We start from the raw sequence: 23,033 nt of genomic DNA on the forward strand, positions 1-23,033 counted from the left end.
TGCTAGAAAGACTTTAAGAAAATGGGGGGGGGGGGGGGGAAATGAAACCAAAACAAAAACTTTTACAGTCAGTGAGCTGTGATGTGATTGAAAAAAATCCTTAGGTTTTTCCATTGTGGTTACAAAGGAGTTTTTGTGAAGTACTTCTGTAAAGTGAAACTCTCTAGACTGGTATTCGCAAAAAGCTCTAATTTCTCTTTAGTGTCTCTTGTGGGAATAGTAACTGCATGTGGGTAGGTAAATGAGATAAGAATTTTGCATGCTCTGGCTAAACTAAACATAATTAGACATTAATTCTGGCTTTCCATTCCCTCAAATGACTTAAGGGATAGTAACTTTCTGAAGAGAAAGAAATCATATGGCCCACCTGGGTTGGTGAGTGCATTCACCAACAAAATTGGCCCCTTCTACTGAGAGTTTCCAGTAGGAGCTTTGGAGTTTATCTATAACCCATCATAACTGAGTATCTTGATGCAGATTACTCTAAAACTGTGTTCCCATTTCCACAGGAATTAAAGTCTCAAACAGAGCTTCACTCTCACAAATGCTTTTCTTCTGTCATACCACCAAACACTCCTGACTCATATTAAAAAATCAAATCACTAATGGTTTTCTAAAAAGCCTGAACAGCATCAAAATGAGGTATGACCTAGATATTGTCCCTTCGTGTCTGAAATCAGTCTGTTTGGAAATGCTCTCCGACAGCGGAAATCCCGGAAGGTGATGATGGAAAGGATGATAAGTGGAATTATATACTCTGGAGGGGCATGAAAGAGGAGTGAGATGGTTTGAATCAAGTTCAAGTTTCAATCCGACGGGAAGCAGCTATTCCGGCTGTTGATATGAAACACATTGAAATCCAGATCTATAAGGTGTTACAAGGAGAGGAAGAGGAAATCTTCTTCTGTGTGCAGGAACACCTACTCAGGCTCTGCCCTCTGTCATAAAAATCACCTGCTGGTTTCAGTGAGCCATCCTGGTCAAAACAATTACTCATCCCCCTTTGGAATCACTGTATGGATGGTGGCAAACTCTTAAAGCTTCACACTTAAAACTTCACAACACAGCTTTTAAAAGGAAATCTTTTACATTGTCTGTCATTTCTAGACTCTTCTTTGAATATCTTTCCTTTTATCTGTAATTTTCTTAGAAATTAAAGTCATCATATTATAACTGCTCTAAAAGAAGACTTACAAGGCCTCTTTATGGCTGTTCTTCCACCATCCAAAGTTTATTTTCTTACTTCTTGGTCTAGTAATAATGTTTAAATTACAGACTGCATAGACCTATCAACAGGTCTTACTTATTTAAATATTCATTTTCACAGTTAGTTTTCTCCTCTCATCATGCTAGAAAAATGATTACTTTTTCTTTTCTAATGGGTTTGTTGCCTATTTTCTCTGTTATTGACTAACTGGAATCTTTTGATTTTCTACATTACTGTTTACTTAGGTTGTTTTTTTTTTTCTTTTAAACTCATCAATACCTTTGTGATTGATAATAGTATGTATTTTTAGAAACAGAAAACATGACAGAAAAGTTATGAAACAGAAAGTAGAAAACTAGAAAAAAAAAACGTTTTGGTTTTTGGTCACAAAAACAATTTATAAAATGCTAGTATTTGCATTGACTTTCAGGATATCTGACTAACCTACCTTTTAGCTGAGAAAAACATAAGTCTTTCTCTCTATATTTTCTTACTACTTCCAATCACTGGAAAGCAGTGGTAACGAGTTTTTTGATAATCATCAAGCTATGGATATATTTTTCAGAGACATTTTTAACTTAAGAGCTTCTCTTAACTGCCAGTTTAACTAATGTGCCCAATGTTAGTTTTATGTGCTTGTAATTTTTAATGTTGCCCACATCTCCTCCATCCTCAAAACTAAATATGCTATTGGCTACACTCATTTCTCTGTGGGATTTTTGGCAATATGAAGTATATCTATAGTTTGCAGCACCTCACATACTTAGGGGTTTTTTAATCACCTCATTGTCTATGAGCTCTCGGGCATGAATGTATCATTATAACAGCCTTTTTACAAGGAGAAGGATTCTTTCACTCTGTGCTTGCAGTGGGAGTCTATCTAGTTATTGATATGAAGTATTTGGAAGAACTGAACAAAAGTTTTACTGTGTATCTGGAATTCTGTATTTCAAACTGCTTTGATAATTGTGGGGTTCAGAACTTCTGTGTTGATCATGTTCATCAATTTGTTATACATCACCTCAGTTTAACACCTCATTTCTATTACACTTGAAGAATTGTTTTAGGATGAGACCTTCCCATTGCCGTGTATTGAAATTCTGGTACTCATTCTCTGGATTACCCTCAACTTCTGATCTTCAAATGTTTTAACCTGCCCCCTTAATTAGATTTTTTTTTCTATATTCAAATAGATTTCTGTCTTAAGCTCCATTTGAGACAAGAAAAAATAGGAGTCAGGGTTATGTTTGATTATGCAGTAGTTCTCTACAAGACAAAAGAACAAGGCCTCAAGCTGTGCCAGTTCAGGTTGGACATCAGGAAGTATATTTTCACTGAAAGGGTTTTTAAGCATTGAAATGGACTGCCCAGGGATGTGGTGGCATCACCATCTCTGGAGGTGTTCAAGAAACACCTGGACAGGGCACTCAGTGCTCTGGTTTAGTTGACAAGGTGGTGATCTGTCAAAGGTTGGACTTGCTGATCTTGGAGGTGTTTTCCAGCCTTAATGTTTTTATGATTTTAAAAAGATCAAAAGAAATCAAATCCTGCACCTTCATGTAATGTTTATATTTTTTAAAAAAAGAATAATTTTGTAAGCTTGCAGCAGCTTACAAATGACCACTAGCACAAGAAGGTGGGGTTTGCAAGGAATTGTTCATTTCTGGCAAGGGGCTGCTGCAAGGAATGATAATTTTGTTCTTCTACACTGCTCTAGGCATGGAAGATTCTCTTTGCAAATTAACAGGACTGCTAGGGGTCACCTCTCACAGGGGTTTTTACTAAGTAATGAATTTCTAAGATATGACAAATCAATAGTTTCATTATTTTATTTTTACCTGCTACTCACAGTCCACCTGTAGCATCTTTACTTTGTGTTCTACAAAGCTTAATGTGGTAGGGTTTATGTGAATATTCATTGTATTGGTATGGTGCACACCATGAGGAGAAGCAACAAAATAGTAACATGCAAAAGAATATAATCTTGTAAATAGCAATATTTTGTTACTAAAACATTACATGAACATTTGCCAAAGCCATGGAATTTTTAAGTTTTTTACATGGGCAGTATGAACTTCTCATGGAATGTTAAATAGAGCTGCAATGCTCTATTGTGGAAGTCACTCATTATCCTTCCCTTAAAAGCTGCAATGGTGTGAGACTGAAAGACAACAAACCTCAAATCTTTGCCTGAATGAATTTTATCCTATGTTTCTGAGAAGTGTTACCAAAAACTATATCCCTTTGCCACAGTCTGTTTCATTTCAACTGTGTGCCAATTTACAAAAGTATTTTAGAGTTTTCTGGTTACTTTCACCAGTAACCAAACACAGTTTTGACCCTTTTCCATGCCTGAAAACAGCCAACCGTGAGTGCAGCAATGGGAGGTCTGGCCTTTCAGGTATGTCAGCTGAAGACCACCCTACTGGAAGAGGTAACAAGAACAAAAAGCTGAGGTCAAACAAGGCAGCCCCATGTAATTAGATACTAATAGTGGATTTAGGGTGTAAAATTCACTTAAAACCATACACCAACAGACTAAACAATCCCAGGAAGAATGGCAAGGTTTGTTCTAAAAAAATGTTTTCAATACCAGAAAGCATAAATAAAACATACATAATAACCTTGACTGACAGACTGCACCAACCTGCAGTAACATCTGCTTCCAAATTATTTGCTGTAGTTTTGGGATAGTACAGTTATAAGACACTGAAACTCCACTACCACTGAGACTCTGCTGTAACTTACAGTACAGTGTGCATCCAATGTCATATTTTTCTTGTTGTATTCCCTTGTTATCCCACTAACAATGTTTAGAATTTAAGTCTGACAAGAAAATAAATTCCTCCCTTAACAGCAAAGCCAAAAATGGAAGTCTGACTGTATCTGATACTCATGGAGGAACATGCTGAAGTAGATGCTGAACAAATAGGCAGCTGCTTTTGTAGGGTATGATGGGGTCAAAGTAATTATACAACAAACTTCATTTCTGTTGGCCGTCTCATTTTGTGTTGGTTTCTGATACTTTTGCAGGATGGATGTGCTACTTTTACACATCAGAACTTGGTCTGATAGAGCAGCAAGACCCACCATGAAGAACATGGTATTCCCTCAGCTAAAGTGAGTATCTATCTGCTTGTCATCAGCTCTTATTGCTGCTGGGGCCCTGGGGTCATTCAGGGAACTGGCTTTTTGCAGTCCTTCCACATTCCTTAATATTTTCATACCTCCAGCTGCTCTGCAAAGATCATGTCTTGAGGAACTTTGGGTTGATAATTTTCATTTATCCTCATTTTCCAACTGGTAAATTAGTCTAAATAATTAGAACAATCTTATTAATTCAATGTTTTATAAATCACTTGAGTGGGATTTATAAGCCCTTTGGAAACAGTTCTTTAAGAACTGTTGAAGAATTTTGTGTACTTCTGGCACAGAATCCAAGGACAGAGGATTTCCCTCCTTGGTGCTCCAAGCCTGCCAAGGAAGAGACAGGTAATGGAAGGGGTATGGAAGGATGTTGAATATTAGTAACCAGTGACAACTCACGCCTAGTGACCTAGTGAGAACTGAGTTCTCTCTCTTGTTGTCCATTGGTGGTATCTCCTGTACAACAGAAGAAATGTTTGGGAAAGACTGAACATAGAGCATAATTATGGTCAAACTGACACTGGCTAGGACTATGAAGTTATTTTCTGTACTTGCTTTTTAGTACACAGAACAGGTATAGTCACACAGTGCTGATCTTTGGAGCCAGCTCCTGTTGTGCACTGCCCCACCACAGCAGCAGTTGAGGAAGCAGCAGCACTGGGGAGAATTCCAGCACCTGCCTTCCACTGATGCTGCATAACTTTTTGTGGTACTTACAAATCATTTGGCTTCAGAACTACCAGGAGCATCGTCTACCAGTCCATATGGTTCCACATTAAGTAGGTCTGCTTCTCTATGAAAATATGCTAAGAATATACCTCTAGGTGGGAAAGTGGGCAGCTTTCAGCACAATGTCAAAGTGTAAAAATTCCCAGAAGTTAGTGCTGGTTACCCCTCTGTTGTTCTGACATTCACTTCCTGTGAGACAGTGAGTTTATTCTGCTTGTTGCTGCTGGAACATTTGCTTTTAGGGAGTCCCCTGCATTGAGAATTTTCCTTTTTATTGAATGTCAGTATTGCATAATTCAGCCACATGAAGAGAACTGCAGTTTTTAACCTATTGAAGGAAAGGCTAATCCCAAAGAAAAGTGCAATACTCACCTTTTTGGGTCAACGATCTTGTAGAGTTTTCCACTGTGAGGCTGTGTCATACTTTTACTGCTTGATAATATGTAAATCTCACCTGTTGGGGAAAACAGTGCAATAAATTACTTCTCCTTTCCTAATATGTTAAATTCATGACTTTTGTGATCTGGTTGTATTTGCCAAATGAGATTAAAAAAAATTCAGAAGAAATACTGAAATATACAACAGAATCGTTTGCTAATTGAAAATTTATATAAGCACTTTCTCCAGATTGATGCTAAAATGTGAAAAATACTCTATCATGAGAGTTTTTTCTTTCATGTAGTATAAAATTGATTTAAAAAATAAATTGTTGAGGAAGGGAGAAGAGGGGTCAGTGTGCTCATGCAATATCTTTGCCCCTTAATTCCATAATGCTGGAAATAAAAGCAAGTATTTTATACATTGTGTCATAGTGAGTGCCAGGGTCCACAGTATGTGAGACACAATAAAGACACTTGTCCCCTCCAGCAACACATTCTCTTCTCAGTTCTTCCTCTGAAGCTGCTGAGGTGTAGCTGAGAGCAGTGTAGACAGCTTTGGCAAAGGACAGATAACCTTCTTTTTAAACATTTATTATAAGTATGAATATTGCAGCAGGAATTACTGATAAGCCTTATAATTTACAAGCAATTCTTTTAGTATTTACCTAATTCATCTTCTCCAAATCCCAAGACAGGGCCTGAAAAGAAACCTCTACATGAGCCAGTGTTGCCAAGACAGAGGGGTTTCTCTTGCCATTGTTTGGTTGCAGGACTCTGTTGCAGTGTTAAAAAATTTCTACATTCAAAAACACATAAAAAATAATGTTATATTACATTTTGAACAGAGAGCTTTCATTGTCCAGGTAAATAAGCAAACACTTCTTAGTAGCTGCAAGTAGCTTCATAGATACATCTGTGCAGTTTCTTGTCTTACGATTTCCAGTACTTTTTTCCAAGAGTTAGGTATGTTCTTCTGTATGTCCCCATTCATTAGAATGCTGTGCTATTTTATTCCCAGATCTAGAATCTAGCCTGCATTACCACACTGCTAAACTGGCCAAGTGACACAACACACAAGGCTGCTGGTGTGGCTTTGTCCAGGCAGCTGAGTGACTGAGCACACTCCACACGCAGTTTTGTTTCACACCAAACTCACCCATTGCGGTCTCCGAAGACGTAACTCCCGTAGAGCCTCTCTGACTGGCAGCCCCGGTACACAAATCCACCCACTAGGGACCCGCTGCTAAAGGGTTTGAATTCCAGAAGTGAGGGCTCGCTCTCTGTAAAAGAACTACCATAGCATTAGATCATATGCCTTTTCATATTGATGCACATTTAGGAAAATGTCACTGCTGCAAGAAAAGAGATTAAGTCCATTGAAAGATTCCTCAGAATTCAAGATTGCATTGCCAAAAATAAGATGTTAAAAAACCCTAGAAAATTACAACAAAGTCTGTTTATGAAATAATCCATTAGTGATTTCAAAAGGAGGAGTCTGTAATTGCTTTCTTCCATGTGCACAAGCTGGGAGAATAAAACTACATAAAGATTAGGCTGCACTTCCATTGAAATCAATATGATTACTGCTATTAATTTCTATATGTCAATCCAGTCTGCAGACTGGATCTCCTGAACTTCAGGAACAAAATAACTCCCATTCACTGTAGAGTCCAGTGATTCCAGCAGAAATTCCAGTGATTTTCAGTAGAATTAATTTTGAAATCCTTTCAATGGTTTGAGAAACTTTCCAAATCACAGTTTTAAACATGGTATGTGTGTTATAGCCCATAAAACACTACTATTACTGGCTATATCTTCTCATGGTAATTTATTTTGTGCTGCTGTAGTAGTTGCAACTCCTATACTTTCCCCCCCTTTTTTATTTCACAAAACCACAGAATTTAGTCCTATCAAACAATTCTTCAAGGAAGTTTCAGTGTACATGTTCCTATTCATGCAATCAAATACTGCTTAGGGTAGAAGTTGGCTCCATTTGACATGCTAGCTGCATAATTTTAAAAAAAGCCACAGGCAGCAGACCATTTTTTAATAGAACTTTTTTTTTTTAGTCAGAGGGCTATCTGCAAGTCTTTGATAAATGCATTTCCCAGACTGTTCTACATGAGTTACAGCTGAAATTTTATGGGGGAGAAAAGGATGGTGAACTCTTTTTATTGAAGCCATTGACCCACAGCCTAGTATTAATACTGGCAAGCTGCTCTGGATAGACACAATATTGCTTAGTTTACTCTGCAATAAGGATGCAGTCAAAATTCCATTGGAGCAGTGGTTAACCAAATATTATTCTTTGGTTTGGCTTTTATAAAATGGACACAGAAAATCCATGCAATAACTGAAGTAGTACAATTGCATTATGCTATTGTGTACTGTTGTGCCAGCCAGCACAGCTGCATTGCTTTTAAGTGGAGTACAGGTGGGAGAACCTAGAGATGTGAATTAGAAAGGGAAATGCTACGTTCCAGGAGACAGGCCAGTTCTCAATGCCTTTACACAATTTGGCATTTATCACATGTTACTGTCAGGAATTCACAAGCTGCTAAATGGGCAATCAAGGCAGGTGATAGCTCAGAGGAAGTGTCACCTGGCTTGCCTGAACTAGCAAGGGATCTTGGTGAGCATCAGTTAAACATCAAACAAATTGTGACTGGCAAGCATACTGGTTCAGAGAGAGCATGAAGCACTTTAATATTTTAAAGTCCCTAATTGAGTGTATTTATCTTTTTGCAATCTAATGTAAACTCGTCATTTATTATGAAGTAGTAGCATAGTGCCTTTTTCTAAGTTTTTTATTTTTAGTAACATTTAAACAGAGCTCAGTCATTTCCCTGTTTGGTTGTGCTCTGTTGTTGTCTATCTCACTTTTTCCATTATAAGAGGCACATTACATGAGGTTTCCATTCTCTGTCTTAAAAGGTTATTTGTGAAAGACTAAGAATACATTTTCATCATTTCCTGATATTCCAAAATATTCTCTTTATGAGCCAAAATATACAGCAACAGTGAGATCTTTGACAGACTAGCAACTGTCAAATTTGTTAAATCTCATTTACATGATATTCTACACCAACAAGAACAAAGTTGAGTCATTTCAATTTGGTTTTGGCCTGTATCTTTCATCCGCTTCTACAATGAAGTTTTCTCTTGCAAAGATAGAACTTTTTGCTTATATCTCCAGTAAGTTGTCTATCCTATCCATGCTGTAAGTTTCCTATCATGGCTATACAGGCCTTTACGTATTCTCTTCTGCTTTCTGTATATTATTCCATGGACATAGAACAGGACTGTTGCCAGCAGCTTTACCCTGGATAGAACTTACCATAGTCTTTGCCCTTTATTATTTGTAAGATCCTTGCTGAAGATCTGTTCTTTCCATTTGAATCTGAACAAAGTATAGTTAAATTGATGTTTACATCTGTTGGATGCCGGTCCACAGCACACCTTTAAAATGACAAAAAAAGAGAAATTTCATGAGAAAGGTGACTTCATAGCATATAATTATCAATACGAAGCATTACATTTTAAAGTATTATTGTTTCTTTGTGGCGTCTACTCATTTGGGGGACCTATCTCATGCTGAGCCAAAATACCTGAGAAATGTCAGATTTATATGCAGGAGATAATACAACTTTCCCATTCCTATACTATTTCTACACAATGTGAAAAAAATCCATTTTTCCCTTGTGATATAATGAAGTCTGCACTATAGCACCTGAAAAGAATAGTGCCTTAAGCTAAATAAACTTATATGGTATAGGAATTTTGGACTGTTAAAAAGTCCAAGAATCAAGTCCTTATCTGAACAATTTGACTTCCTGATTTTTTTCAGACCATGACTTTAAATGTCACTTCAGTACTACCACCCACCTAATTTGCTGAATTATGTGTTGTTTAGTTAAAGCATTGTTCTCCTCCTTGCTATTGTTTAGATATCACCAGATGTTCTCATTTGTTTTCCACGTGCCTTTTTTCCCCAGTCAAGATTCCCATCTCAGCTGCACTTTACCACCTCTCTGCTTTAAGCTCTTTGCTTTCACAAAGGTAGTAATTTTATTACTAATTAAAACTAAAAATTCTGTACTTTGTTTCATTTTGGTCTTGACTTGTAGTAGTTGTGCATTGCTCTTCTCTTTCCCCTTTGCCAATGTACATTTGTTTCTAACTGTGACATAATGTGTGGAGGTGGAGGAATGGAAGAATCAAAAAGTTCACGAGTGCTTTTATTGTTGAAATATTGCTGCCTGACTGTATAAAGAAAAACCTTGGTTGAAAACACTGTCTGCTCCAGAGTGATTTCAGTTTAATTGAAACTTACTTACCGGCCTGGATTGTGGAGTCCATGTGCAAAAATCTCAGGAGGTTGGTTTGTGCTATTGAAGTGTGGGTTGCTCCGTGGGATGGAATAAGGGACATTGCACAGGTCAGTATTGACATCAAGGCGCAATACAGAACCTGTAAAATCACTGAGAGAGTTGGAGGGTAAAATAATTGGGTTTTTAAAAGTGTTTTACTGGTAGATTTAATCCATATAATACTAGAGTGAACCAGCAAAGTAAACGACCCACTTTACTGATTAATCACATAGAGATTGATTTCATGATGGATGAAAGTCCAAAATAGACTAGAAGAGCTGTCAAAGATTCAGTTTGGCAAATATCTTGCCTTGTTATGTGCAGACTGAAATGCCTCTGACCATGTTGTTGGGAAGCAAATGGATCATGAGAACAACTTTCCAAACATCTAAATTGTTTAGGCCCTGAAATATAAGGCTTTTTTAAAACTTTAAAAATAAAACTCTTTTATTCTGTGTGTCATCTAGAATAACTATGGATATAATCACTTTGTAATTACGAAGTGCTTTTTGCTCACACTTTGGATCCTACCCTTGAATTCAACGATTTCTAGTCACAATGCAATCCAAAGACTAATTATATAGAAAGCAAGTGAGAAAAAAACCTGTATTGTTTGAATGGAGATGTTGACACTTTTTTAAAGGATTTAGAACTTTCTCATTATATGATACAGAAGAAAATAAAATGTTTTAACTTACATTTGTGATTGTGATGGAGGAAAGGAGAAGCAGAAGAAGACCACCAAAACTCTTTTCATAAACATGAAAAGATGTGATGTTTAAATTAATTCCATTAATTTAAAACCAAGTACTACAATTGCCCTCTGGTCTGGGTTTTGAGTATATCCTTATACTTTAAAAATACTTTAAAAACCACAGGAGCACCTGCAATTCAGCTGAGCCAAAGAAGCCTTTGAGCACAATAATAGAAGTCTATCCACTGGAAGTTTTTTGTACCTTAAACCATCCATCTCCTCCATGTCATCTAGAGTGATCATGCCATCTCCAAGAAAAATGTATAGGAAACCATCTGGGCCAAACAGCAGCTGTCCTCCTAGGTGTTTTCGATGTAGTTCTGCTACTTCTAAAAACACTCTTGCTGTCCTCATGTCAACTTGGTGTGGATTTTTCCTGCAAGTCAAAGATATGAACATAGTTTTCACAGTTCACTATTGTTGTTCTTCTTTCTGAAAATACACTTGACTCATTCAAATTATACTTTGAGATGAGGATGTTGTAACTTGGTGGAAAAATGCCTAACAGTTATTTCTGAGAAATTTCAATTTTCTAGCATTCACAAACGATTACTTTGCTGCCTAGACACAAAAAGTAGGAAGTAATAGTAATTAAAAAATGACAGAATAACTGAAAAAAAGTCTTAAAAAGAAAAAAACCCAGTGAGCTTACTGTCATTCCAAAACTACTCTTTGAAATAAAATCCACAATAGTTTTACTACAGGTGCCCAAGTTTATACATTGTAAACCTCATATTCATTTTAGAAATCAGAAATATAAAGTGCAAAAGTTGCTGAGAAATACAGAGTTTGTTAATTTTAGACTTCTACTGATACCTGGATACTGTGTACTCTACGACCCTAAGGATGTGGTCATGAGGTCCAATAGCCCACCGTTCTTGGTTGGTGGTATAAGACACATACAGCTTTCCATTTTTCTTGTAATTGGGGTGGAATGCAAGGCTTAACAGTCCTCTTTCATCTCCTCCCTGCAGTCAAATGAAAAACACAAAGAATTGTGAAGTTAATTATGTTCTTTATTGTGTTTCAGCTGGAACCCAAAAAAAAAAAAGTTTCTTTCTTGTGGATAATCTTTGCCCAAACTCTTTTCTTTCTTTCCTGACTACTGCACAAAAAGGATTATAAAACATTTCACTTTGGGGAAGTCTTTAAGAGTTAGAACAAGACAATTGCCTTCTGTAGTTATCTATGCACAAGTCTGTTACGCCACTTTTGTGGAGTGATTTGTGTATGTAATCTTTGGGAAGCCATGAAGACAAGTTTAAGTGCTGTGAAGGATTCTTTGCTGGGTTACTAGGTTGCTTGTAATTCGTAGAAGACAAATAAAAAGGTCTATAATCAGCAGTCACTTCTAATCCAAGTATCCAAAACCTAAAACATAGTGCTGGCTGCCAACTCCCACTGTCTTGGCAATATGTTTAGAAAACAGTTAAATTGCTTGTGTAATATGTAAACCTTTGTTTTACCCTGGAGGCAGCAACATCAGTTGTCACAACTATGGTGGTCTGTTCATCATAGCTGGTGTACTGTAGGTAATAAGCAGCCTTGGTCTGTGTGCAGAGAAACCATAGTTTTACATGTGGTCCCTCAGTGGAAAGATTTTTTGTTATTTTTTTAAAAATAAAAATAGAAAAATCTCAGAACAACTTTCTTTTGCTATTATGTTTGCCATGAAGATTAGTACAGTTATATGTTAAGCATCCAATCCATGTAATGTACTGTGACAATGCAAATAGAACTTAAATAGAAGGCTATTTTCTTTTTGGCTACTAAAAAGCTTCTAAAAAATGTATGTACTATTACTATGCCTAAAACGGTACTTGTATAAATGAAGAATAAAACTTAGATTAATATGTTGCTCTTGAGGCAATACAGAGAGCAAAGCTGAGGCACAGAAATAAACACAGCACACAGTTAACAATTCAAATTCAATTAATATATGTGATTATTCACAAGGTGATAGATGTTTTGGGATTTGACTCAGGACTTGCCAGCCCTTCAAAACTAGAACCAGTGACTCTGTTGTAGATTCAACTGCTGCAGCTCTGCACCCGTAAGGAGACAACGTTTTGCAACTCTAACCACACCCAAGATAACTAATTATGAAATTTGAAATTATAAGAAAGAAAGAAGCTTTTAGAATGTATTTGCACTTCAGAGTGATGGATGGGCATGTCTTCCTGTTGAAAGTCATCCCACAAAGGGTTTAATTGGGAAAGTGCACAGCTTTAATTTATTTTAATTCAACATGATTGCCATACTTCCTTTTTAATCACAACCACCAAAGAGAAACCTGAGTCAGAAAAGGAGATGTAAATAGGTCAAGAGATTTCCATACAAACAGATTTGTACAATGAAATCTGGATCCTGCTAATTTAGAGGCAGACAAAATTTGCTAGTTTGTTTGCTAGAAAAAATTAGTTTCAGGGGGTTATCAGAGAGGTTAGTTTTGAAAGTCTAGTTAGAGCTGCCAAATCAGTTGCAGTCATCATGGATGAAGGGACTGCCAATCCAGCTCTTTCTCCCTTATGAGCCAAAAATAATTCTGCAGCTGAGTCTGAACTGATTGTAGATATTATTGTTTGAGTTTCTAAGAGTTTTGACCAAGTTGCTCTGATAAAGTCTGAAGCAAAGGGAGGCAAATCAGTTGCTTTGGGAACAGAAAGGCATATTTCAAAGATTCCTGATGAATGATTCTATCTGTTGTGCCCAGACAAAGACAGTCCTATTTCTTCTCCTGAGAGATGAGTTCAACTCATTTAAGGGCCCAGGAATGTCAGTGAGTCACACTAGGACTGCCATGCAAGGTGAGTTATTGAAAGTATTAGTAAGAAAAGATCTTTTTGTTACTGAGCTGAAGATTTTATGTAGTGCTTGATGCCATGGCAGCCCTCTCAGTGTGAAAGCAAAGTTGTTGAAAGCATAAACAGGTGAAAATTAAATTAAGAGCTTTTAATGAAGTACACATGAAGCAAGAATTTGAAAAATGAATGAAACATGGGACCTGCAAAGTAGTAACTATGGCAAGTTGCATTCATAGGATCAGGCCATGACTTCTACTCATTGCTGTCTTGCATGATTGTTAGCGAGCAGTATCACTTTGTGGATTGTTTCTGTTGCTCCTTGTGAGGTCACACTGCTGTTTTTCAAAGTCAAATAGGCACATTTTGTTTGAAAAAGTCTATTTACTCATGCAGTTAATAAAAACTTTGTGAATATCCCTCCAAAATACTGAAATCAGTGCAGCATCAAGCCATTAGTTGGTTCACGTTCAACTAGAAATCCAGATGAGTTTTTCCATATTTAGTTTTCCTGGTTTTGGAAACTGATTCTTCATGTGTATTTTCAACTTTATCACTAACTGGCAAACCTGTCCTTCTCAACCAAATCCCTGCCACAATTTCCACAGCTTTTGAAATACCCTATATGTGCCAGAAAGTATAGTTTTCTGTAGTGTTGTCTCATATGCTGTGTGGTAAATGGAGAGATACCCAGCAAAATCCCTTATGAGAAGTTATTTTGGTACTACCACACCAAATAATTATGTACAAAATCTCATACTTTCTCTATAGAATATTCCTCATTTTTATTTTTTATCAATGGACTTTTGATGTGAAACCAGTATCCCAGGCTTTACAGTCTTTCTTGTGGATAAAATGTGTCAAATATCTGTATCTTCTTCTTGGCAGCTCTAAAGGTTATTGACATCTTTTTCTTTGAAAATTTCGCTTTAGATGAAACCAGCACCAGCAAACTGTAGATGACAAAGCAGCTTGTATGAGATTCTGCTCTGCACTATTTGATGGAATATCCATTAATGTTTGCCAGTTGTATAAGGAAGGGCAAGAAGAATGAGGCAAATCTTTGTATTCCATTGGGATGTCTGTTGAAGACAAAGAATGATGATTGGCTGAAATGAGTATTAATTACTTAAACACACTGTGGACTGGAGCCAATGTGAAATTCGTGTCGTAACTGAGTCTGGCAGCTCCCACTTTCGATGTCTGCCCGTGCTGCTCCGTGGCTTGTACGTTCCCCTCTCCTGTTCATGGCTGGGACACCTTCTGCACCAATACTACACTTCTTTCAAAACTGATCTCCTTGGGCCAGGAATCTTGGTCCTTTAAACCCCAGCTTGGTCTAGTGTAAGACCACAACCATGAAAATAATTTAATCAGAATTCCATAAAGTCAGTACAAAGCCAAGTAAACATTAAAACAAAGTGTTTCTATATTTTTCATTTTTGAAGGGCTGTTTAGCTACGTTATGGCAGTTCTGAAAGTATATTGCAGCAGTATGTGTTCTCAGCTGAAGGATATTTTTGATACTTCTTTTTGTGTTGTAATTTCTACTACAATATATTTATACTTGTAAAAACATTAAACAACTGCACAAAATGATCCACTTTGTATTTTGACCTAACACTTAGAGAAGTAACTTGCATGTGAATACTAGAAGCGAGGCATGTGAGTACTGGATTTTTATGGAATGGTGCTATTTTCATGTAACCACTACTTAGAAGTGGGCTCTGCTTCCAATTTGGGCGCTTTCAAATGTATTCTGGTATACCTCTGATATTACAGACAAAAGTTTTATTATATTATTAAGATAATATACTTTTTCTATAATACAGAAACATATGCTGCACTTATTTTTAAGACATGCTGCCATTTAATTATGTCAATATATGTGTTATTACATATAGTAAATACAGAGAAACACACAGGAATGCTTTAACTGGTATTTTAAAATTATTTAATTTAAAATAGATTATATTATAAGTATGACCCTTAATTACGTATCTGCAGTACTAATTAATGCTAGTAAGCAAAACCAGACATGACCATTTATTTCCATTACTCTGTGTGGCTTAATAGTAAACAATGTAGGTACCATATTCCAAGTGTTCCTTTAAAATTGATTTTGAAATGCACTCTCTATATAATACTTACAAAATAACAGTATTTAGACTTAACCAGTACTATTATGATGTGTGTTTATATATATATATATATGTATGTTATAGAATGGTATTTATATTTGACTTTTTTTGTCTGGACAACTCACTCTTATGTTCGAATGGAGTAACAACCTTTTCTAAAAGTGGCTATGCTTAAAATATGCAAATTCAACACTGATTTAATATTTTAACTCTATTTTTTTTTTTCATCTATTCTTATAGCACAAATGCTGGGTAAATTGAAGTTGTATCATCACCTTTAATTTAGTTTATTTCCTATGTAATAAATAGCATAACCAGTATGCCTTACCAGGTGATCTTAAGGAGTTTTATTTGCAAAAAACATGGGTGAAAGGTAAAATCTCTTATCAGGCAGCACCATCTGAACTCTTCAGAATGAGATTCAGGAGGGCTGAAGATCAGTGTCAGGTATTTTTCTCAGTGGGAAGTGTTTGCTTAATTGCCATGTTTTGGAAATTTGGCCCCAACACAGGACAGAAACGTGACTCCAAGCAGAAGCAGAAGCCTGCCAAGGTCTGCTGCAGAGGTATACCCTGCCCTTCAAGCTGTACCACCTATTCTGGGCTCCCCAAGAGGGAATTGCCCCTGACTGGTGGAAATACAGCAAACACAGAATGAAAGGAGCAGAAGTTGTCTGGCTGCAGGAGCAGAGCTCCTTTGAGACCCCTTGGGTGTTGAGGACTCCAGTGCTTTGCTATCTGTGGGGCCTGAGGCCTCTGGCAAGGGAAGGATTTGTAACATAAGACATTTACCTCAGGGGAAAATAATTACACTGATGTCATGGCTCAGTATGGTCTACATACTAGACCCTATCTCCAAAGCATTTCCTTTTTTCCTCTTGTGTTGCAGAGCTTCACTTTTTTCCTTGTTTATAAAGGGTTTTGCAGTTATCTAAGGATTTTTTAAAAAACATTTTCATTAGTTTTTACTGATTTCAACAAATACACTATTTTAATTCTTGACTTTAAAATAACTTTACGTACAGGAATGCTTTACAATTAAATTTATACATGAGAAATGCTTAAAGGGCTGTACTCTGACTTGGAATTTAGGCACAAAACCTACTGAAGTTAGAGATGCTTTTTATTCAGTTAGGTGCAAGGCAGGATTTAGCTGAAAATGGCCAAAGTGCACCATCACAAAGTTTTCTGTGCTGATGTTTGATAGAACTAGAACTTAAAGCCTGATTCTTTTTTTCTTCTTACTTCTGTTGCAGCAAAGACAAAATTTTGACATGGGGGGATAATTTTTTTTTCTTTTCCTTACCTTCACAGTCCTTTGAAGATACCAGTCACTAAATGCAGGACCTTTCACTTCTAGTCCTAGTCCTCTGTACTTATTTTTTTAATTCCTCAACTCCAGATTTTGCTGTTCTGCTGGGCAAGTCTTTAGTTTAATCCAAATGACAATCCTCGTCCCCTGATAATACAATTCTTTCTTCCCGTCCTCCTAAAGAAAGTACATGAAACTTATAAATGCAGATGCCAACCCAACACAAACCCACAGCTTGCCTCCTTCACACTCTGCTGGTACAACAGGAATCCTGCTTTCGCAACTCTCCCAGTTATTGGTTGGGAGCAGCTGAAAGCTTTGAGACTGCCCAGAGCCGGCCAATAATTGAGAGGTTTTGGGCAGAGTGACATACGGCTGTGAGTGTGCTTGCAAGGAGGTGGCCATGAGCCCATGTGAGGTCTGCATCTGGACTGAGAAACTTTATGTACTGCACTGCTTTAGGAGAATTGGAATAACAGAAGACAGTGGAAAGCAGTCCCGGAAGAGGGAGATTCAAATAAAGACCAGATGATTATTGCATTCAGTAAAGCTGGCTCAGGAAGGTGTGAATTACACACTTTCCTGCACCACAGAGGCCTCTTGAGCTGTAAGCAGCATTTATCCTCTGGGAACACAGGTGGTGATTCCACCTCTGTCCCCAGCTGGATTTATTTTCAAGGAAGCTTTACATTCCACCAGCAACTCAGTGAGTGGTTCACCAGCGGAGGCCACTATGGGAAGGTAAAAAATAAGCATGCTCCTTCTCAGTTCCCTGGCACGCCTCCACTTTCTGGTCTTTTATTTATTTATTTGGCATATCTGCTCTCCTACTTTTCCTCTTCAGCATTCTTTCACTACAGACTGTCTTTCCCTGACAGGTTTTCTGCTGCATTGGTTTGAGGTCTATTGTGCTGCAGAATTAGCCTTCCAGGAAAGTGAGAAAGCTTCCTTCCAGTGAATGAGAATGCAGTAAGTGTTCAGAAATTTACTGACCATGAAAATCCTTCATTAATAGGGGAGAATAGACTTGATGACCTTTGTATTTTTTCCTCCTCCTTTCTGTTGCTCTGAAGCTTTACCCACCTTTCCATGCCACTTCTGTGATAAAGGCAAATCTTATAACTCTCTTTCAGTGGGCAGTCCAATAAAATTGGCTCAGATGATGCCCCACAGAGAACAGACTGTGTTCCATTAACATTCACAAATACATGACACGATGACAAGACACTAATAATCCTTTCTCCCAGTCACCACAACTGTGGCTTTACCTCTTCCAATCAAGAATGACTTTTTAAAACTTACACTCTATTTTGATGCTATCTGACTTTATTTTTCTGTAAACACAAACAATACAAATTGATCTTATTAGTGACTTGCTGTTCTACCAATGCTCTAATGTGACTATGATCTTTTCAGCCATCTCTTCTGGTTTTCTTATGCTCTCCTTCCCTCACTATGTATATAAAACTTATCTTTATTTTTCAGTAGCACATTCAATACAATTTTTCATTTTGTTTCAAATACAGATTAATGGCAGAGAGTTGTCAAAAGACTCTAAGAATTACAACTCAATACAAAAGTTACTTTTTTAAATGGCATGATATTTCAGCCAATCACTGCTGTCACTTTTATCCTTCCTATTGATAAAAATAGGTTGTGGAAAAATAGAAATCCTACTACCATGCAAAGATCTTCCTGAGCTGCTAATTTTAATAAATGTCCACAAAAAAGTCTACAGCACTTAAGTGAGCTGTAAGACTTATTTTCTTTTCTGCTGAGAGAGGGGGAAAAAAAGGATGTATGGTGACACAGAGCAAATTTGACAGTGCTTATGTAAAATGAACGAACCTACAACAAATTCTATACTCCGATAATCGAAAACAAATTCATGCTGTTTTACCGTGACCACTTTATATGGAAATTTAGGGATATAATTCAGAACAGAATAACAGTAATTATCATACTCTCTGCATTAAATTAAAACCAGAAATGTTGATCTGTCTAATTGTAGGCATTAAAAATAGCTAGTTTCAAAAAAGAGGGATGCAAATGGGAATATGTCATGATGACATTACTCTTACAAACAATTCTGCCTTTCTCCTTTGGCTCTCAGTGCTGAACTGTCACCTATCAGAGCAGATATTTGCTTTTTCTGATTGCAGAAGGAACAGTACATTCATATGAGCTATGTGCTCAAATATTGTGGGGCTGGGGGAGAACAGAAAACCACAGCCAGCTTGAAGGAAAAAAGCTTTAGATTTCCACTTAGATTGGTCTCCATTTCCTTACTGTTGTCTGTATGCTAAAAGATGTTAGAACTTGCTCAGCAAGTGCCAGAATTGCATCTTGCAAAAGAAATGGTTAAAACAATTCTATAAAACACCCTTTCAACAGGATACCTTTAGTCAGAGATTAATAAATGGCTAGAGAAATACACCGTTTGTATTTCTTTGCCAAGTATTACCATGATAATCATTCATGTTTGCAACATAACCTGGATTATACTGTGGCCTTTAAGAGCTCTGTCACTGTTTTGAGAGAAGAGTGAGTTCCATGGCTTATAAAATGATGCTCATCTTTGCTGTAAATATAAAAGTAATCTTCTTCATTGAAGGTTATTTCTCAAGCAAATTTCTGGCTTTAGTCACTAAGGCTCTGAAGGTACTTAGGAAAGGCTTTAAAGTGATTTCTACAAGATATTTCAAATCTCCTTTTCTTATTGTAAGAAACTGGAAAATTGTATTATCTGAATGGTTTTAAGTAGAGGAGTGGGAGACAATTTGAAGGATAGAAGTTCAAGTAGCATAATAACACATGAGAGAGACAGGAAGGGTAAGAAAAGGTTTACTGCAATTGATGCTTATATTCCACCTATGATATTGTCTGAGGTTCTCTCCTGAGGGCAGAGACCCCATGTAGAACATGAGGCTTTGCCTGCAGGCCCCAAAAGATGGGAACATGTCACTATTTTTCAGCTGCCAAATAATGTGTGTGCAAATCCTAGTGATAAAGCAAATGCTGTTCTGCTCTCTAATATCCAAAGAACTTTTGGACTCTTAAATCTGGATGCATGGAGAGGCATATTTCAGCCTATATTTAGAAACACCATTCAGCATAGTTTTGATAATAACGTGTCATACCTTCAAAGCAAATGCTGGTTGCATGTGTTGCTGGTTTTCTCAGTAATTATTAAACTAAACATAACAGGCAAAGTCAGACTTTGTTTTTAGAAGCTCTGTAAGTGTTCCTCAAGATTTTACCAGTAGACATACAACAGCACTACTGGATGAAGGCTAGGCCACTGTGCTATGTCTTCTTACTTCAGTATTGAAATTGTTTATACCTACATTCTTTGGCCATTCAGCTGTTCCAAAAAGTAAATGGTCTCGTTGTATTGGCACAAATGCAAACAGAAAACCCATTAAGGTGTCCAGCATCTGCTACTGAGTTTTAAGCTTCCACATGTGAATGTGAGCATTGGAACTGTATTTGTTATCTAAAATCAAACTCCTTGAAATATAAGGGCTGCACTTTTTGGAGTCCTGGTACAAATGCAGCCAGAAATAATTCAAGAAAGGCTATGATTGCATTTTTTCAACAAAAATCATGCATGTGCATCATGTTTGTACCTGGGTCAGAAACACATCTAAGCATTGAACCTTCACATTTCTGAAAAGGTACTGAATGGGAGCTGGGAAGAAAAATGTGTTTGAATTCTCTGATACTGCCCAAGGATTTTTCTGCCTGGTTCTTTGCCAATCCCATCCACCTCCCAGTGCCCCAGGAGCTGAGCAGCCCAAGGGCAGAAAGGCCAGTGAGCAACTTACCTACCCTGCTGCAGTTAAGCTTGGCTTTAAATATTACCTTAAGCAATCAAATTATTTTAGTTCTTTCAGTAAGTCTTAAAGAATATATGTATTTTGCCAGCTACCTGAAAAGGAGGAGTAAATAAATCCAGATATATCCAGATATTTTCCACAAATATTTTGCGAACACCTGAGGAAGCTAAAATAATCCAGCATTTTTTGTGAATCCGTCATATAGGTCTTGTCTTTGCCTCTCAACTAAAATAGCGAGAAAAATATTAATATTTTGAAGAGAGACGGGAATATTTTTATGAAATGTGCCAAGTGGAAAAACCAGGGTGGTGGAGGATATACGGTTTGCTCTCCATGACTAGAATCTGTATATAAGAGGAGAATGATGGCAATCCACAGCCGTGTTGACAATTCAGACATACAGGAAATACCCTTGTAGGAAACTAATACCATCTGGGTTTGGCCCAAGATGTGTGAATGAGAAATATGTTTCTTGTTGAGAATGCAAAGATAGTTTTGGACATTGCAAAGAAGGAATGTGTTAAGCATGCACAGTTATAAAAATGAAATAGGGTGAGGCACTGCATGCATATGGAATAATTGGAGGAATATGTTTGTGTGCGTCAATAGCTGATCCAGACATAGAACTTCAGAACTCATTTGTCCTAAGACAACCAGTAAATTACTATGAAAAATGTCTTCAGTGCAAATGGCTGGAAGCTCTCTGAATAAAGACAGAGTTGGAAAATGCTGATTTGTCCAAGCCCCCGCTTTCCCTGGTGGAAAGGGAGGTTTGCTTGTCACACATGTTGTATTTGGGGGGCAAAAAGTGAAATAGTTCTGAATTTCTTGAAACATCCAGTTCTAAAACGTGTAAAAGTGGGAATTTTGATTATTTCAGTGAGTTGTTTTCAGTTTAGAAATTAGTTTTAGTTAAAAGAATGTCAACACTGAAATGAAATATTTCATTTGGCCCTTTCTGAGAACCTTTCAGTCCACACTTGGTGAGAGTATGTTTTCAAAATCTCAGAATATTCTCACTCCTCTCTGTCCTGTTCTTGCATTAACTGTCTGAGATTTTAGTGTCTGTTCTTGGCATAGGAAGGCTCTCTGGTTTCTAACGAAGCCATTGCCAGCATTCTGAGGTTCCTAAGACTCGCTGCCTGCGGGATGGATTTTTGCCTCTCCCTTGACACCCTCATCTACTTGTGAAAGCCCCAGCAGTGCTGATTTTTCTGTTATTTGTGAGGATAATGAGTGCCTTGCATGGATAGGAAAAACTTCCAGACTCTCTTTTTGGTGCACATTTGCCTTCTGCTCCAGACTAGCCTTGCGTACTATCATCCTTCCTTTAAGTTCAGGCTCTTAAATGCTCTTTTTGAAGAAAATTATTGAGATAATAAAAGGTTTGCTAGTCTTTCATATCTGTCAAGATTCTGGATTAACCCTGTTCCAGGCTCAAAGACACTCATTTTACAAATTACTTGTTCCTTAACTGAGCAGTGCTCATAGGATGACTGTAAAATGGCTGTTATTGTATCTTGGTCTTAATTTGGTTTTCAGCAGATTTTTGACATATCTGATTTCTCACTGTTAAGCACTCCTGGAGATATTTACTTAAAATGTATTAATTGTTTTAGTGTTTATACAGAAGTCTGAACCCAAAAAAGAGAAAGGAGAGGATTTTTATTCTTTCATTTTCCATTCTTTTTCAGTAGGCATTGAACTTGCATAGCATTGAACCTGAGACCTTTAGACAGGATGACCAAAGTCTGTTGGACCAAACATTATGAAGACACTGAAGGCACACCATTGGGTATCTTTGCTTGATGGGCAACCTGTGCCAGTGTCTCTTCACCCTCACAGTCAAGAATTTCTGCCTCATGTCCAATCTAGACCTGCCCTCATCCTTTGCTAGGCTGGACACACAAAGCACTGCTTTCACTTGCATCTCCTGTGGAACGTGCACATCTGCCTTGCACATCTGCCTCTCAGGGGAGGATTTATGGCTGTGCAGGGCTTGGATTTTCCAAGCTGTTCATGCTTATGCCTTATGGACATATTCAATACATACACTTGAATCCAGCATTTAGGTGAACACAGTTTTCCTTGGCTTTGTAGGTTAAAGTCTCATCAAATGTAATTGTTTTTGTAGCCCCAAAAGTGGAACATGAGTGGATATAAACAGTGCACACATGTTTGATTTGCATATATTAAGGCTTAAATAAATGGTCTTTGAACTATCTAGAAGGATTTATTTTATAGTAAAGAATAAACTAATGTTGTTATGCCTGCAATGTTCGATTCCACTGTTGGGGAAAAAAGGGGGTTGAAAACTACACGTATGTGCCGTGTGTATTTTTAAAGAACTCATT

General features: G+C 37.2%; 1 protein-coding gene across 1 annotated transcript in view; it reads right to left on the reverse strand.

Moving 5' to 3' along the window:
- Nucleotides 1-23,033, reverse strand: part of HHIP (hedgehog interacting protein) — a gene marked incomplete at its 5' end in the record, with an annotated part of 74,670 nt that overhangs the window by 14,805 nt on the left and 36,832 nt on the right. Inside the window, 7 exons of the mRNA XM_083861022.1 lie at nucleotides 5,456-5,537; nucleotides 6,129-6,259; nucleotides 6,620-6,743; nucleotides 8,801-8,922; nucleotides 9,801-9,944; nucleotides 10,790-10,963; nucleotides 11,404-11,555. Coding sequence (XP_083717148.1) covers nucleotides 5,456-5,537; nucleotides 6,129-6,259; nucleotides 6,620-6,743; nucleotides 8,801-8,922; nucleotides 9,801-9,944; nucleotides 10,790-10,963; nucleotides 11,404-11,555 — 929 coding nt within the window. The remainder of the gene's footprint in view (nucleotides 1-5,455; nucleotides 5,538-6,128; nucleotides 6,260-6,619; nucleotides 6,744-8,800; nucleotides 8,923-9,800; nucleotides 9,945-10,789; nucleotides 10,964-11,403; nucleotides 11,556-23,033) is intronic.

Source organism: Zosterops lateralis (genome assembly GCF_965231275.1).
Source record: "Zosterops lateralis genome assembly, chromosome: 5".
NCBI classification, from domain to species: Eukaryota; Metazoa; Chordata; class Aves; order Passeriformes; family Zosteropidae; genus Zosterops; species Zosterops lateralis.